At 41.6% G+C, this 18,226-nt stretch overlaps 1 protein-coding gene across 10 annotated transcripts in view; it reads left to right on the top strand.

Moving 5' to 3' along the window:
• LOC125708566 (nuclear factor 1-like) overlaps window positions 1-18,226 on the top strand; it is a 40,303-nt gene that overhangs the window by 11,117 nt on the left and 10,960 nt on the right. The window contains exons 1-2 of one of the 10 annotated variants that reach the window (XM_048976191.1): window positions 4,262-4,863; window positions 6,832-6,894. The exons of 1 other annotated variant lie outside the window; for it this stretch is intronic. In XM_048976191.1, coding sequence (XP_048832148.1) covers window positions 4,861-4,863; window positions 6,832-6,894 — 66 coding nt within the window. In that variant the 5' untranslated portion in view covers window positions 4,262-4,860. 8 more of the 10 variants (XM_048976194.1, XM_048976195.1, XM_048976189.1 and 5 more) reach the window with 8 other exon arrangements.

The following is an 18,226-nucleotide window of genomic DNA, read 5'->3' as shown; positions in this document are numbered from 1 at the left end:
GAGCATGAATACCTGCATTTATCATTAATGAATTTACCAAACACGTAAAGAGAACATTATTCAGAATTATTTCTCACTATAATAACATGGACACCACAAAGAACATGGATTAACGATTAGATTTAACTTCACAGGTCGAAAGTGTACAATGAAAATCTGCAGATTACATTTAAAGATACAGTGAGATTGTTATTCTTAATGAGACATCTTCACGTTTGTATAATTGCATTCTGTGGATTGTGTTATGCGAGATTAGACTATTGAAGATAATAACATTGTCGGTAAACGGCGCGCTGCTGCAGAGGTTCTGCGGGCTGCTCGGTAAGAACTGCCACAGAATTTCCATGACACTATAGCATGTTGTCGGAAGGTCTGTGGCACAAAAAGATCAACATGATAAAAAAAAAAAAAAACGCGGTGAAAAAAATACAGCAGTATCCTGGCTATTTGCGTGGTAAACAGGTATGACATTATTTGCATTAACGCCCTTCCATACATTCCGAAAAATTAGTTTTCTCGTGACGAACATTACTTTCATACAATTTACCGCAGCACTTCTGTCATGCTCTCATATTTACGAACCTTGTGGATTTTAGCAAGGAATACTTTTGTGGCTTGCTAGATACAGCATGCGTATGTTGCACCGAAACTAATATAACAATATGCCGGGGCAGGTAACAAGGGAGTAGGGTTAGGTTCAGCATTGATGGGGGGCAAATCATCCCTGAACTCCCCACCCCCCTGCACATATACCGTGATGTATAATATCGGTAGGTCCCTACTGTCCATACCCACACCTACGCCCTTGGCAGGTAGAGAGAAGCGTTGTCTGAATGAATCTACATGTAGGATGTATATGGCAGGCGGGGGGCAGGAATGAAAGCTTAATTCCATCTGGGAGCAGCACCGTGTGTGAAAAATAAGATGATAAAGAGTGTAGACGGTAAACAAAAGGGGATCGGAAGAAAGCGCGAGCAGCAGTGAATACAGCTCTGATCCATGTTAGTGGATGGCCGTGCATTCATGCTTGTTGAGATTCCTTAAAGCAACTCATGCGGCAGTCTTCCCCAAATGCGCCCAGCTGTCAACAACTTTGAATTAATATTAAAAGAAGAGCTGGTGGTGTGCGAAACCGAAAGGCCGAGCTGTGGAATCTGCCTTGAGCCCTTCATACTGAGAAAACTGTGTGTGTTTTTTTTTTTGTAGTAAAAACAAAGGATTTATTTGCTTTGTTTTTTTGTTACTCATTTATTTAACCAATGGAATTTCAAGTAACCAACATTTCCCTGAGGACAAGAGTTGAGTAAACGAGACTGGCAATACGGTAGAGTTTAGGAATTATACATAAAAAGATATATTTGCTTTGGTAGACAGCTTTGTTTAATATACATGTGCTGACTGCCGCTGTACACCTTAAGCATCTGTTGGATATTTGCTAAAACCGTTCAAATGTCGCGTCCGGCGTGGGAATTACTGAGACCTGACCGACCTGTTGATCCAGTACATATATGTGAGAGAGGCGGTTTATCTGAGACGTGTTTGCAAAGTGAAGCTCACCACGCTGTCCTGAGTCCTTCACTGTGACAGTGCGCACTGACCGGCACCGAACCTCAGGCTCCCCGCAGCGCCTCCACAGTCCCAACAAAGTTCGTGTCTGTGTTGGAAGAATTTTAGATGCATTAACTAACTCCTTTCCATGTTGGAGACCACAGTTTAAAAAATATATAATTGGTAACACAAACAAAAGTAATCGGTTTAAATATGTTTCATTTTTAGTTTTGTTTTTAGCGGGAGAGTTCCTAGCCGTTGAAAAGACCAAGTCAAGTTTACCTGCATGGGATTTGACGTTTTGTCTATTACTGAAAGAAGATCGAGGCTAAAATACAAGCGATCTTACCTAACGACGCACATGGGTTTTAGTGCGGTCTTCCAACGAAACACGTTAATTCAACTCGAAACATCTTAATTGCCCCTAACAAGTGTTGGTCTCCAACCACAAATCTATTAGCCAAAGCATATTTCCATTAGCCGTGTTAGTAATTAGACTACGTTTCTATCATGTAATATACTTTCACGGTAACTATTACACATAAAATTTAAAGACTTCATATATAAATCTAATATATTTTTTCGGTTAAAAGGGTTAAATCTGGTTGCACAAAAATAATAATGGTGGTTTAAATGCTTGTAATACTGTTGCAATCTGTAGGCATAAATCGTACGACCCCCCTCGGGTTGTTGAATAATATAGATACAACTCAAAATAAAATACAAGCATTATACTGTCAACTGAAGGGAACCTCTTCAATGCCAGAATATATTTTCAGTATTTAAACATGCAGTGTGCCCCAACCGAGGTGAATAATTCACACAAAACTGTATGATGTATGTGTATCTAAGAAACGAGACTAATTATGTTACTGGAATATGAAAATGTAATAAGAATGCTGGACACAGCGTAGTGGCGTCAAGTAAAATCGTACTAAGATATATTTAAGAAAATAAAACATTAAAATGTTTATATAAAGAATGTCTTAAATAATAGCAAAACATAAAAGAAACTGCCGCCCTAATAACGAGTTATTTTAGTAATTACATTTTGAGTGTGGAGGAAGTATTTTAAATGATTTTTTCAATTTTGTGCTGTTTTGTAACTTTGTGATTTTACGTTGTGTGTTGTATATTCTGTGCAAAACGACAGTGATAACGTTTTTATTAACGAGCAATTATTTGCTAGAGCACACAAATGCATATCATTTTCTGCAATATAAGACTGCTTAAAAATAAATCAAAATCGGTATTTTGGCAAGTTTGGTTGATACATGAGAATCTACAACAAGAAAGAAAAGGACCGGACTTTGACAACGCATAAAATCTGATCTCAGCATGTAAACACTACGGGCCAGTTTAACTGTACAGCATCTGAGAGAATGTTATTGGAATGTTACAAATATTTGGTGCCTAAGTTATATTTACATATATTAATAACGCTTATTTATCTATGTTGGGAACCCAAAGATGCCAAATAAATAAAGTGCAGAACTTTAATATTTTGCAGTTAAAATGACTAATATGAAATATAAATAGGGTATTCAACAAGAAATACTAAATCTTAGTTATTCTGTAAGTTGTGCGGTCTTTCACACACAATTGGTAAATCGCATAGAACTATTCCTTTTAATTGAAATAAACCAGAAATCCGCATTGTCTTTGTAAGGCATATACAACGCATTTTAAGAGGGTGAATTTAACACGCTTAACTCAATCTCTGTTGATTAGTCTTGGTCACGAAAAAAATCACTTTCCCCTTTAAAAGTGAGATGCCCAAGTGGCCATTTCATTACATTTTACACTGAATTTTATGTCCCTTTCAAAGCATTTATATTTATTTTGGTTTCCATTGATTTATCGGACTTGTACAGCAACATATAAACTTGCAAAGGACATGCAAGTTTACTTGGTGTTTACTCGATATGTAATAAAGCAAATGCTACGAAAATTGGTTAAATATATATATATACACGTTTCCTGTGACATGAAAATATGCTGCCCACAACAGCAGTGATATATGACTGTAAATTATAGTAATAAAATATTAAACTTACATAATGCAGTGTCTAAATAATTTAGAAATAGTGTGTAAACAGGTGTAAGGGGTCATATAAATTATGGTTTGGAACAGTCTGTCCGACTTGTACGTAATAAAATATGGAAATAAGTATACTCATGTATTGCTTATTTAAAGACATTTTACGCACTTCTTTTGAAAACGGTCTTATTCGGCTGTCATTTCTTACATATTGATCACTTCTGGCTATCACACTCCGTTTTTTAATTGTCGGCCAATTAAACTTGCTGTATAGAATAATGAGAACAAATTTTAAGCCAGCCAGTGCTGTATGTGCGGTTGAAAACACGGAGCGTGGAGCAGTGGAATGGCTCTGAAGGAAAAAAAGAGCTCAGGATTTTAAAACGCGAAGGAGACAGCGCTGGCGGATGCCATAGGCACTCTCCGGGAAGCAAGCTTCCCTCTTTTGGACTAATAAGAAGATTGTACGTGTTAATATAACCTCGAGGCACACGTATGTTGAAAAGCATTAAGTGCCCCACCAAATATAATACAAGCAAGTCAACTAACCGAATATTTGGGGCTGTTTTTATCCGGTTGAGTTTACTATTTCTGCCGCTTTCTCTGGCAATAGGCTGTTCTTAAGTGTTTTTAAAATCTCTTCTCCCCCCCTTTTATAAACTACGCCATCAAGTGCAATACTAATATATTACCAGCAACACCCCCCCCCCACTCCGTGCGTCTCATCTATTCCTTCTCCCAGGCGACAGTAAGATCTCATAAGGAACCTCTGTTCGGGCCGCCTGAATGGACTTTGGGGAGGAAAAAAAACGGACGATCCGCTGATACCATCAAACAAACCAATATATCTGGACAATGTTGCTGCATGTATGAGACCGAGGACACGTTACTGCAGTTTTACACCAGCACGATACAGCAAGACACTATCAAGCAATATACTGGTAGCGGGCAGCCAGGCAGCCTACGATCCTGCCACAAATTGTACAAGCTGTATAATATTATTGTAAGATCTCTATTTTGTCCTCTTGTACCTTGTAAGGGAGGGGGGGGGGGTTCTGATCGGATTGCGGTAGACTTCGTGCCGGACGTTTCTGTTTCATCTGCACGGGTTGTTTCTCCCCTCCGAAGATCACGGATTACTTCTTTGCGAAGAGATATGGATGTATAATAATAAAAACACCAACATCGACGAGATGACAAGGCGCTGAACTGTAGTGCCGCTAAAGCCTATTAGCTCCAACTTTTAGGGGGGTTGGCAGTTTCGCTTGGCAATGGTACGTTAACAAATAAATTTCATCATTATTTGTCGTTATTCCAATAGACGCACTGCAGGGCTTGTTAAGCGACGTGCGTTTTGAAACTATAGTAAATATAGCGCACATGTATATTTGTTTTTCCTTCTTGTCTTACTGGAGTTGCTCCTTTTTGTTGATCCTTAGCCGGAACGAAGGTTTGTGGGAAGCGCTACTATGCTAAATACTGGCGAATATTTCTGTTATAATGTGCATATATGTGGAAATGCGTGGCCTCGCTGCCATTTTCTGCGCCGCACAACTTATCGGCGTTATGTGCACCGTGCTGCGGAGACGCATCGCCGCCGCGGGACCCTCGCAGGCCAAGTCGAAGTTCAAAGCGAAACAGACTCGGTAGCCGGTGCGGAGTTTGCGGAGCTACGGCAGAAAATGGCCGCAGCCGGAGCCCGAGGCGCGCCGGCGTGAGTGTGAAGCACAGACCGGCGGAGGCGCTCGGTCGCGGTGCCCATGTCACACTTAGCCTGCCGATGTCACACAAACTTGCAAAGATGGTCCCTGTCTGGGCCGGATACATAAAATAATCTTCACTTGCGCAGTTTTAAAATTTAACTTCGGGCCTAAAAATACTATGCTGACAACTCTTAAATGCCGGAATAATCGCATATGGAAATGTCACTTGTATGTCTGGCTTAAAGCGTAATAGTAGCTCATCTTATAAGTTTTTAGAAGATAATACTTTATTCCCAAACGGATGTTAAAATTTTATTTTGTGTCCACACTGATAAACAAATATTGTGAAGTCCCGCTGGTTAAATGTCAATATTATCTGCATTTACTTTTATAGGGCCTAAACCTGATTAAGTTTAACAACTGGGATACGTATAAGTTTTTATACAACAATTTGAGAGTTAATGCATTTTTGCTGGTCACCACTATTCTATGCATTTGTAATATATCATTAACAATATAATTTAAATAGTCCTCTATTTAAATTGCATTATCCTCTTAGTTAAATATAACTCTGCATACAATATTTAACTAACAGACGTCACGTAAGGGGTTATGGTGATAGGAATAGCTGGTGATGTTCAGTGGTCTTTGCTTATTCCTTTAAAGTCATAGTTATCCAGAAGTAAGCCTACAGAAAACATTTAAATCAATATATTTATCTTGCCTAGCAAATTTAGTTAGGCTGCCGTATTAACCCCCTAATTTTGTATTTTCTCTGTTACCCCTTGTCCCTTTAACCGAATATGCTCGTCTATTATGTGTTTCTGTGGATAATTCCCGTACAAGTAACCGTCACCTGCATATTATCGCTAAACCGGGCGGTTAAGATGCCTGCAGATCGCGACTGGTCCTTTGGCCGGGCGATGAGGAGGAAGGAGGCACGCAGACAGACTGCCGGGGGTTCATGACAGAACCCGGATACCAGGGTGGCTTCTTACCCAAAGCTGCTTTATAAGCACGGTTAATTGGACACATAGATAAAAATAGTACATTGGCTTAATTCCCTTAGTTGTGGTTCCCATGTAATCTATTCTGTTTTTGTTTACGCTATTCCCGACAGACCGGAAAAGTGCTTTTTGTGGTCTTCATATTTTGCTTCTCAGATACACTTGTGGTTCACAAACGGAATATTAATGACCTACCGGAGAGCCACTCTGTTTTCGCAACTGTAATGTTTCCGACAAATAGAAGCAGAAATGGAAAAAAATGTATAAAATGTAGGCATTTATTGATTTATGCGTTCTGCGGCCTTTAAAGCGTTATTAAATTAAGTCTTTTAAACCCGAACGCTTTGACATACACTTTCTCGCTGTGTTTGTTTAATTAGATATTTTATGCACAATATACCCTCATCACTAATAAACACTGAATTAGCCGTCTAGGTCAGTGAGGCTGCATTCTCATCAGACTTTTTTTTTGTACAATATTGTCTGTAAAATGAGCGACCTAACTGAAGTGAACTGTTGTATGACCACTAAGGACAGAATCCTTTGGACCCCTGCAAAGGCGGACCCCCTTCACCCCATGTGTGCGCATTTCTCCGTAAGTGATCAGACTTTTCTTAATTTCTTTATGATGGATAATCCGCGTCCCCTGGCCGTCTGTGCATCGTGGCCTTAAACTCCTCAATTTGGGACTATAACCTGCTTATAAACCAAGCAAACTGAAACTCGTATAATTATTTGCTACTATACTGTCGATTTTTGACTGGGGAAAAGGAGGGAGGGTTTGTGTGCGTATATATGGAAAACTTCAAGTCATATTGTTTCTGTTTATACCCTGCGAATCAGCCTGTAGGCTTGTCACTCGTTCTATATTGTGCCGTGTGAACGGATGACTCTGCTCTGTGGAAATCAGGGATACTGCATCTTTAAACTATTTTTTTTTCTGGGATGGGCTATATTCATAACGTCATTTCTCGTTCTTTAATTTTTTTCATCATTTCGTAAATGGAACAGATTTGCCAACACTCCACCTTTCCAAGTGTCCTCTGAGTTTTATTCAAGTTGTTATTGCTATCCTCCACGAACTTTGCATGTGATCTATGTGATCTAGCACGTCTCATTCCGAAGCCGTGCAATTCCAGCGGACCTAAAAGCGAGGCAGATGTGATGATAATGACGGTGTTGAAATGTGAAACAAATATTTTGTAACTTTCTCCGTCTTTTGCCACATTTTCAAGTCATTTCCATTGCATCATGATGTATTCGCCCCTCTGCCTTACTCAGGTAAACGCTTCGTTTTTGCCTCTTTAGCCATAACTTTCAGCGTGTGTGCGCGCAGTCTGCGTGGCTGAAGCGTTTCAGACGCAAAGGTGAGAAAAGGGCGGGTTACAGCTTCTCCAGCTTCTCTCACCTTGCCGGGTTTTTTTGGATTTCGGTTATGATTGTTTAAATATGAAAAAAAAGTTTTTTTAATGCCTCAGGGGAGTGCGATTTAATGTGTGTTGTTGTTTGTTTCTGTCATCGCTTTATTAAATCTTATTAGATATAAAAATATTTAAATGATGTGTGCGCTGAGGATTTACGGTGCATATTTGAAATCACATTCTCGTTATGTGTGTGGGCTTGCTTTCAGTGTTACGGGGAAGGTTGCGGTGGAGATACAGTAGCTTACTTAAAATGCGCTAAACTGTGCGCCAGAAAGGGGGGTGTTTTCTCCGTTGCTGGCATCGCTGATTTAAAGTTGCAAGTTACCGTGCACGTATCGCTAAATAACTAACAGTAGAAAACAAACGTGAAAACTTTTCCAGACAACTTCCAAACCCGCTGCATTTCTGCAGTTTTCTGCTTTTCAGCTTGTTTATAGCTTAAGGCGCATTCTGTGAGCTGCATACAGCGTTTAATGGACAGTAAATGACAGTAAAAGTAATTGAGACATTTAGACTGGACCGCCGGCAGAGATACTTAAATGTATTGGAGCGCAGATGAATGTTGATTGGCAGGGAAACAACTATAAGTTTTCTTTCATTATTTATGTCAGTAAGTTATTGTACTATGTGGAGGCAAGGTAGACTTTTCTCGCTAAATAATAACATGTGTACAGCGTATATTCTTGAAATATACAGTTCACGACGTTCTTAGTATTTTGTCTTATAACCTAAAAACTTAACATAGGGATGTTCTCCTCTAAGTACGACAGCATTGCCTGGAATGAAGATGTAATTTGTCCTAAATTCCTGCCATCTTACGGTAAGGAGTATTTCCACAGAAGCGTGCATGCGTGTGCCAGAAACAGACATATCGGCGCTTGTCTTTGGTGAGGCACGAACGGAGATTTAGTCACATTTACATTTTGTTCACTTGGCAGCCGGTTTTAGACATAGAACAAAATGGACTCGGTTCTACGTGATGAAACAGAATGTGAGTTCGTATGCTGATAATTACAGAACACTTATCAGAGTAGGAGTAGGTCTTCATGTCCAGCATGATAGATATATATGTGTATGAATGTATATGTGTGTTTATATATAAAACTTTAGCTTCTTGCAGGGTTAATGACTGACAAATCCCTGGACAATAAACAATTTAACAGTTCCAAAACGAATTAAATTGTAGGCATTGAGACAACTTACCCATGATCTTTAGCTTGCATAATTAAAAAATGTGTTTTTGAAGTTTACTTTCCATAAACGGTTTCATAAATTATGAAATATGACAGCAAAAATAAACATTGTAAATTTCTTTTCATTGTGCTCCAAGTCACAAATCAGACCAATATGTTGGCTGTTATGGTAATCCTGTACGTAACTGAGCAGTGGTAATTCTAAAATTCAAGTCGCTTTTCACTGAGATCTGTCCTGGATTCGGGGTGCAGTAGGAATCTCACTTTACTTGAAGGCAGCTTCTGCTTCAGAGGGCTTTAGGTCCAGCTTTACTGACCGTGAGTAAAATACGCAGGAATATAGTTGGATGAAATTTGTAAGCCGCTTCGGATGAGGCTGTAAAGATTCAAAGTGTGAAGCTGCTGTGTTTGTCGGAGAAGAAGTTATTGAACGAGAGTCACGGGACGCGGCCTTTTCGTGTTTTCAGTGAATTTATAGGTGATTATAAAAGCCTTTGATGGAGAGCTCCCTGCTAAGTCACAGGAGTTACATCATCCTGAGGTAACGAGGGGGTGTGAAAGAAAGCCATGTGTTCTGTAGGCAGCAGAGAGACAGTGTGTGGCCCGGCAGCCACTATGTGGTCACCCCCTGCACACACAGCCTTGGTAGCATAGCCCCCACTTCAACACATTTCAGGTGCCACCTTTCCGCAGACCTGCTTCTGCGGAGACTCTTTGCGGAATCTTTGAATCAACCAGTTTACCGTAAACATGGAAAGTGTTTTAACGCGATTGTTCATATCAAGGTTTCCTGGTGCTTATGGTGCTCCGGGGGTCCTGTTTAAAGACCTTTAGCGAATTTATGTCAGTTTTAAATGTAAAATATATTGTTGTTATTACTTTTAATACAAGACCTTTGCAAATGATTTCATTGTACAAAAAAAAAAGAATATCCAGGGGTTGAAAATTCAATTTTAGGTTCTTGTGGGGAAGTAGAAGCAATAATATGAATCGATTGTGTGAAACTGCTCAAAAATTCTGAAAGCTATATATTGATGAATAAACAGGCGAGTAAGATTTGCTGGCTGATATTTTGAAACCACAGTCTTACACAATTATGATGTAACCTTTTAATTTCAAAATATCAGTTTGCTCTTTTATCAAGGTTACAAGCCCCGCTGTGAGACGCTTTTGCAAACACATTCATTAGCCTGTCGTACGTTATTTATGATCCTTGGGTCCCCATCACTGATTCAGCTTGAAGAAGAAGACTGACTGTGATTGCTGTGGTCCGGCCCGGTCCGGTCCAGCTTGGCCTGACTCTTTCTTGGGTGTGGAACCTGTCGCAAGGCCTCCCCAGTGTGGCCAAGTTGGAACCAATTTTCTAGCTACTTGTGGCTGGCGATGTGAGCCTGATTAGATAGCAGGGTTTGTGCTCTATAACAGGCCAGCTCATAGGATACCTGCCATGTGTGTTTAACAAAGGATATATTTGCTTAGATTTACTGATGGATTGTTCTGCGTATGAAGGTATATAAGACATATGTGATTATATGCCTTCAGTTATGTATTTTTTTTGGCAGATTGGTTTATCCAAAACTACATACATTTTTGAGAAAGCAAAGTCTGCCAGTCCCTGAAGCAATTTGGGGGGGGGGGGGGCAGCGCTAAGAGCTTCACTCAATAATAACGTCCTGCCAACTTGGGGATTTGAACCAGCGACCTCCTGATCACAAGCCCAGCATTCTAACCCAGTGAGCCACCCATAGCTCAGCTTTCCTCCTGACTTGACTTCAGTTCTCCAATGCTAATGGGTGATTTTTGTTCTTCATATACTTTGTCGTTCACATATTTCTGAGTTAATCGCCTTGGCACATGAGATCGTAGGCCTGTGTTTATTTCTGTAGGCACATTACATTTTACCGTAAGAAGACACTGGCTGCAGAAGCACATACATTAGTATTGGATTAAAATGCAGTTCTTTTCACTTTAGAATGCCTTCGTCAGCTGGTTGAGTTATGTCTTTTCTATCATCGATAAATGATGTTTTCTTAATGTAAGCAGATGGTTGGGGCAAATCCTTTTGGAACCGGTTGACTCTGCTAGTACTGTCCTGATCATTATGTCTTTGCTGAAGAATGCATTTGAACTGACTTTTAAAGAGGACTCTGTGTTTTTGAATGTCACTACTATATTATAAAGTAATTAATCCCATTGCTTTCAGTTCTTTTTGACCGATGGTGTCCTTTTAGATAAATTTTATGTGCCGGAAAATAAATATAGTTTGTCGTTAAGCAGTGAACAATTTGTGCATTGTTTTTGTGTGCTCTCAGTGGAATTGGTTCTTAAGGTTTTACAGCTATGAGCAAACACTTTTTCTCTTGCGCTGATGCCTCACAGTTAGTCCCCATTTATTTAATTAGTCATGTGCCTGTTTTGACGGCCGGCACGGTATGGAGAGGGACACCTTGAGGGAAACTGCTGAAGTGTGACTTGTTGGCCATAAATTTGAGTCTGTGTAACCTTTACTGACTCTTCTTTACATTTTTAAAGATTTTGTTATTTTTGAGGGACTTTTTGAGAATGAATCATGAATTTTGTGAATCAAATATTTAATTTTGCCGTATTTATCTTCTCTGTTATTGCAGACTCCTTTCAACCTGCAAAATTTAGAGTATTGCATTTCTACCGTCCATTCGAGATGTCAGTTCTCCTTTAAAAACAAAAGTCTATCTTTCATAAATCCTGTTGCATTATCATGAATGTTAAATTAAACATGAGACGAGTTGGCCACAGTTGCTCTGTAGTGCTTGTTGGTCAGTTATCATTGGCGATACTCCTTCCTGGAACTTACATAATTGTTGTGATTTTGGCAAATCTTCCTCGAAGTTTCTATCTTGAGAAGCAGCGTTCATATTAGATGGTTTTGTAATAAATTACCCAGTAATGTTCACAGGTCTCTCATATGTAGAATGATTGCAGTAGATATGCTGACATTACGTTTCACCAACGAAGATCCATAGCACGTGAGAATATTCTTTCTTTAATTTATAATTCTACAGTTCTGTCCAAATTTTTACTCAAGGTTTGACTGTAGGAGGTAAATACCCTGTTTTGAACGTATAGCTTCCATCTGTAGTCCGTGTGATTGTGAAGATGGTCGCTGGCTGAGAGCCAACGCCCGCAGCTCCCGTGTGACGGTCTGTGGCAGTTCTGCTGATTCATTACACTTCAGCTGTTATCCTGACCATCAACAACAGGACGCCGTTGTACAAAAGAGGCACGGTCAGTGTAATTACGGCTTGTTTTAAAGCCTGGTGTGTTCGAGTGGAACTCAAAACCAAGTAAATTCGAATTGCTGACTGTTGCAGTAGCTGTGTCGCCCTTCTTTATGTTGGCTTTTGTATTTGCAGCCTTGTGTAATGCTAATCATGTGGAATATTAATAGTTACTGCAGTGTTTTTTGGTGTTGACAGCTTGTTAATTGAAAATATTAATATTTCTCAGTTTAAGGCTATAATTCATATGATCATCATAGATCCTCGTAGATCTTCTTAGATCCTCTTAGATCATCACAGATGGTCATAGATCTCGCTGTTGCCTGGATGACTGATCCCTGCCTTTCCCGCCGCACCTCTGCATGTGCTCCAAAAACAGGGATCCTAAAATCTTCATTCGCTGACCTATCTTTCCTTACATAGTTGGAGTTTCGTATGTTGACGCTTTCTGTTGAACCTTGAGTCGTTTAAGGTAACCATAGGGCTTATCCTTTTGGTCTTTTTGAGGGGTCGTATTTGTCGTCCGCTAATTACTATTTGTATTCTGCGGTACCTTTGCTGTTCTGTGTGCGTTTTATTCTCATTGCTCGATGTTCCCCGTGCGTCTTTCTTTTGCTCTTATTGAGTTACCTACCCAAACAACGGATTCTCTTGTAGCTTGTTTCAGGGGCGGTATGCGGCTCACTGGGTAGGCTGCTGTGCCTGTGATCGCGAAGGTCACCCGTTCAGATTCCACGGTCGTCAGGGTAGTTTTACCGTGGGCCCTTGAGAAAGACCCTTAACCCCATTTTCTCCAGGGCCTGGCTGATCCTGCTGTCTCAATTGCACATTGTTTTGGATAAACGTGTCTGGTTAAATAAAGAGAATGTGATTCTGACCTATCAGCAATCCCCTTTCACACTACCTCTCAAGGTCAGCTGACCACGCCCCCTTGCTGTCCCCTATCGGCCTGGAAGGCCCTCTCACTGATCGTGCATATGTGATGCGTGGTGAGTTTAGGGTTAGCGGCTCGCTTTCGTTCCAGAACCACATGCACTTCCCTGAAATGCTTGTTTTTTTTTCTAATTTAACATGAGCCTGGACTTGCTTTTAAATCCCGGGTTGCCAGTGTGGGCTGCGTCTCTACGCGAGGCCGTCCTGGCAGATGTTTAATGGAATCCTCACATCACACCCAGCTTCCATAAGGAGCAGGATGGTATGGAGCACCTCCAAATATTTATACAGCGAGAGCTTGTTTAAATCCTGTCTGAGTGTCCTGCCTCGTCTGTTTTGGGGATGAGAACCGAAAGAGATTAACTGTTTGCATACCGCTGACGACAGGTGAGCTACGGGCGAATGAATCGCTGAATTGTAGCCTCTGGGACAGACTGGCAGGTAGGACCTGGATCAAAGTGCTGAGGTGACACGAGAGCCACGGGTCCTGTTTGAGCTCCAGCAAGACCAGTTTCCCAGCCTGGTCTTGCTGGAACTCAATCTAAATAATTGTTCCTCATTTTGTTGTTTAGTTACACATTTGCAAAAATGGTTTTCTTTTGTTGTGTTGAGTCTTTATATAACGATTTCTTAGCCAAAGTTTGAGTGTTGTGCTGTCGTAGATCATAGCCCTCTTTAGTATTGAAAATATGAATGTTCATGAGCTTTTGACTGGGGGGGCGAGGTCATGCTCTAAGGCTGCTTATGTCAGCTAGTGTGTTTTAGGGCTGGGATGCGTACTGGGGGCACACAACCTCTCACACAGTAACCTGTGTTTTTGGCATCTCAGATTCAGCTGGGGGGTCTAATGCAGTGTGTTAAAAATACACTTCAGCCTCGAGCACTGCACTATTTATTTCATTCATTTTTTTCATTTCATCTTCTATCAGCTATTGTTTTTTTGTGCCGAATTTGTGTGAACCTGTTTGTGGATAATTTTAGTGCTGCGTTAAATGTCAGGTTTATGCAGTGAATATGCGTTTACGGAATAAGGATGTTCAGGTTTAGATCAGTCAGATATTAACATACATATTCCTCTGAACGTTATGCTTTTGATGACCGTGCCGATGACTTTATGTAGAACGATTACATAGCTAAGAGTAACTCATGCGGGGGGAGCAGTGGCTCCATTAAGTCACTCTTATGTTGGGGCGAATTTACTTCACCAGAACACCCTGTGAAATAAATACCCCCCTGCTCTGTGATGGAGGCACAGCGGAGAGAGCCAGGCACTCAAACGGCAGAGGAGGCTTTGCGATGGTGTTACGGTGCTCTGCGTGGGGTGGGAAGATATTTTTTTACGTAAATGCTTGTTTTTTTTTCCGCTGCAGTGAATTTGAGCGGCTCGCAACTGGTGACGATGCTGCATGTGAAGAGAAGGGGGGGGGGGGTGCATCCGAAATTAAAGCAATAAAGGCGTACATTTAAGGCCGCAGGCAGCCGGAATACCCTTAGAAATAAACTCGCATATTTATCTGTGCCGAACATTGACTCATCAAATGCCCAGTTCGGTTCACTGTCCTTCATGCACAGGAAACTGCAGGCTGCCAGCAGGAAGGGCGCAGGAGCTGTGCGGCAGTGCGGAGTGGGGCGTCCCGTTTCATACAGTACGACGGACACTGCGCGCATGTGATTAAATCCAGGTGACTCCACTGCAACATTTTGCAAAATTGTATTATAGTTTTTAATTGAATATATCTCAATTCATTTCTGGAAAAAAGAGTGATATTCGCAGAGCGGGAGGCCGGAACATAGAGACAGAGAGAGCCTTTGTGCAGTATTAGTGCCACCATTGGTGTGAATTAAGCGTGTGTCTGTATGAACTGGTGAAAAATGTAAAAGCATTTTTATGTGGCCAGAGTGCAGAATATCGGTCTTTGTTAAAAGGAAGCCAGAAAATACAGTAAGAAGTAGGGGAAGTGCTGTGGATCTGTGGGCCCTGCGGGGCTGCATCTCCTGCATGTTCAGACGGAGATCTCTGTGAATTTGGATGTGCTCCAAAGGCTTGTGAAGGAAGCACCTCAGCCTTTTGCCGTTCACCCCGTGTGACTCTGCAGAATGAGGCCAGTTTACGGTTTTTTCCTCCAGTGTTCTGATCTAGAGAAGCTGTGATCTTTGCCCCTGCTCTCACACCGTGCCCTTTGACATTCTCACCTCGGTCTATTGTACGATAAAAGCTCACTTTACGAATCCTGATAAAACGTTAGAAAAAAAATCAATTGGTCCATTTTTATCGCCTCGACTCCAGCTCTTGAATAAGCCGAAATCAGACCAGGTTTTCATGGTTCTACCTCCGTCGCCATATCCTCTAAATCAGGACGCCGAGGATTGTGGGAAGGGGTGCTGCGTTCATCGCGTTCCCGTTGGCGGTTTGATTAACCAGGGTTTTCAGTGCTCCATTAGGGGAAAGAGCTTCAAGCACCCAGCTCCGGTTCTGCCCCCACGGGGCCTGCTGGCTGTCGACGTGGGCCGGGGCGTCTGTGTTCTGTTCTCCACCCGCGGAGGCCCCAGGAGTGTGAAGGAAGCGGCGTGTTTTAGGCCCGGCACAGCACTACGCTGCAGCACACCAGGGATTATGGAGATTAGCGAGATACAGTGTTATGTAATTGACTGTAACAGTTACTATGGGGCTGAATATCAGGGCTGGATGGGTGCGGGTGAATTATGAAAAAGGTTTTCTGTTATTTTCATTGGGTTTAAGAGGAAGCTAAAAGAAGAGCACATACATCCTCTGTGTGTTTGTCCTACAGTTGACTTAATTACTTTGTTCTGAGTGTTTGTAAAACCATCCATCGCTGAGTTCTGTAGCAGTTTCAAAGCCGTGGTTCAGAGCTGACAGTCTGACACGTTTAACCCATTTTTGAGGCAAAATGTGACTTTAAGGCACGCTGAATTCGACACGTTGGTTATAGCGATGCCTCAGATTCATCCCTTACACTTCATGCCGTGCACCCAGTGTCTGTGTATAACAGGATGTAAGATGTTTGCAAGATCTGCTTAAATTAAAAATAAGATATTAAATATACGTAGCAATATTTGCAATAATTCTGCTGTTTGTTTAATGGAGTTTCAACATGTGTGTTACAAAATATTACCTACGTTACTATTTTAGCGTATAATTATCAGTGTCATTTAATTCCCACAGTACTTTAAGTCATAAATAATGTGTTTTGAAATGTAAACTTATTTGGATATAGATATTTACTTGGTGTTTTTCTTTTCTTGAGATGAGCTTTACTTGCTCGGCTGCATTTAACATTAATTTCTGCATAAGCATTTCAATTTGATAATACACATAATTACAGTCTCGAGACTCATTTGCACACAGTGCAATGACTATATTATTTAAGGCTGTGCATTTTCCAAGCTGTTGAGTGCTTGACCTCATATATTGCCCTGAATTGCTCTGTAACTGTTTACCGGACGGCTTGCAATGTGCAGTTATCAGCCCAAGTCGGTTGCTCGCTCAATCACAACTTCCTGTTTGTGTGTTTCGCGTGTTGCGTGACGTGTGCATGTTTACTGTAATCCAGCGGAAGACAGCAGGACTCGCGTTTTGTTTTTGTCCTGCCTTTGGCAGGGAGAGTCCGACCGCAGTTTCCTGGCTGTTCGAGGGGTTAGGGTAAAAGAAATGGGAGTCTTGCAGGTGTCAGTGTCGAGGGGCGGGGGGTAGCTGGGGAGCTGTTGGCAAACTTCTTAAAAGCGCGTGTGCCCAGCTGTACACGTGCACTTTGTTGTTGGAGTCGAAAGGCCAGCGTAGGTTGAACGGTAATTAGGTTATGAATCAGCAACGCACTCTGACATTCAACAGGCTGCAGCTCAGTCAGAGGTGACCCTGGAGAAGATGAGTGTCTTCCATCCAGCCTGCCTCTGTGAGCTCACCGCCCATCCGGATTCGCCCGTCGCATTTGGTGCGGTGATAAGGTCCAGTCAGAAATGCGATTGGCGTGCAAATTAAGCATGATGCATCTCATTCTAACTTTAGTTACTGCTGCACGAATCTGTCAAGAAAAAGGTTTAGAAAATCTCACCAGAACGTCGCGATTGAGCACAAAGAGGAGCTGTGAAAACGAGCAGCACTTTGAAGCACACTGTGCAGAAGAGTTTGACTGCATGCAGTTAGACATATCTATGCACAAAGATATGGTCTGAGGCCTGTGTAAAGGCTACATTAGTGTGTCTTATCTCAATTTAAGAAAGATTTCAAGCCTCTGTAGCTCATACATGTATGTTTTTCATATATTATCTGGCAGTTTTTAGTATAAAATCCTCTTGCAATGGTGCAGTGGTTTGCACTGTTCCCTTCCCCCTCTGGGACCCGGGTTCGAGTCAACACCGTGGTTCCAGGTGTGTGCATGTTCTCTCCGTGTCGTCGTGGGGTTTCTACAGGTACTCTGGTTTTGTCCCCACAGTCCAAAAACATGCTGAGGCTAATTGGAGTCGCCCAGTCGCCCATAGGTGGGTGGGAGTGGTGCGTGACTGTGCCCTGTGATGGGTTGCTGCCCCATCTTGGATTGTTCCCTGTCTTGAACCCCTGTGACCCCGAATAGGATAAGTGGTTACTGAAGATGGATGGATGGATTGTAGTTGCCAAGTTCCTTGTGAGTGTGCGTATCTCCAGTGTTGGGTGGGTGCCCTGTCCTGAGTTACTCCTGGCTTTGTGCCTGTGTTCTTCAGCGTGAAGGAGTTAGAATTTAGGGGTGTGTTTTGAAGGTCTGAGGGCCAGTTTAGTGCGATTAAGCACATGTCACTGGACCAGCGGATACTGGTTAAAGCAGCAGAGAGGGCAGGCCTGGAAAACAGGCCTTCTCTATCTGCCCTGATCAGCCATAAGACTTAGCTGTTGACCTAATGGGTACTATAGTCTATTGTGCACTCCACGGTCAGATCACACGGTCTGCTCATGCAGATTCCAGTCACTGTTTCACATTAAATATAAGAAATGTTTATGTAAGACTTCAAGTGCATTCACACCCATTTAGTTATAAATCATGATTCTTTGAAGTAGTCATTTTTAGGTCGGCATGAGAGTTAGAAATTTTTTTTATACATCTTTTAATCAAAGGTTATTGTAATTTTTT

This window comes from Brienomyrus brachyistius, chromosome 15 (assembly GCF_023856365.1).
Source record: "Brienomyrus brachyistius isolate T26 chromosome 15, BBRACH_0.4, whole genome shotgun sequence".
Lineage (NCBI taxonomy): Eukaryota > Metazoa > Chordata > Actinopteri > Osteoglossiformes > Mormyridae > Brienomyrus > Brienomyrus brachyistius.
The sequence above is the reverse complement of the archived record's forward strand: the minus strand, read 5'-3'. Positions and strand labels throughout refer to the sequence as shown.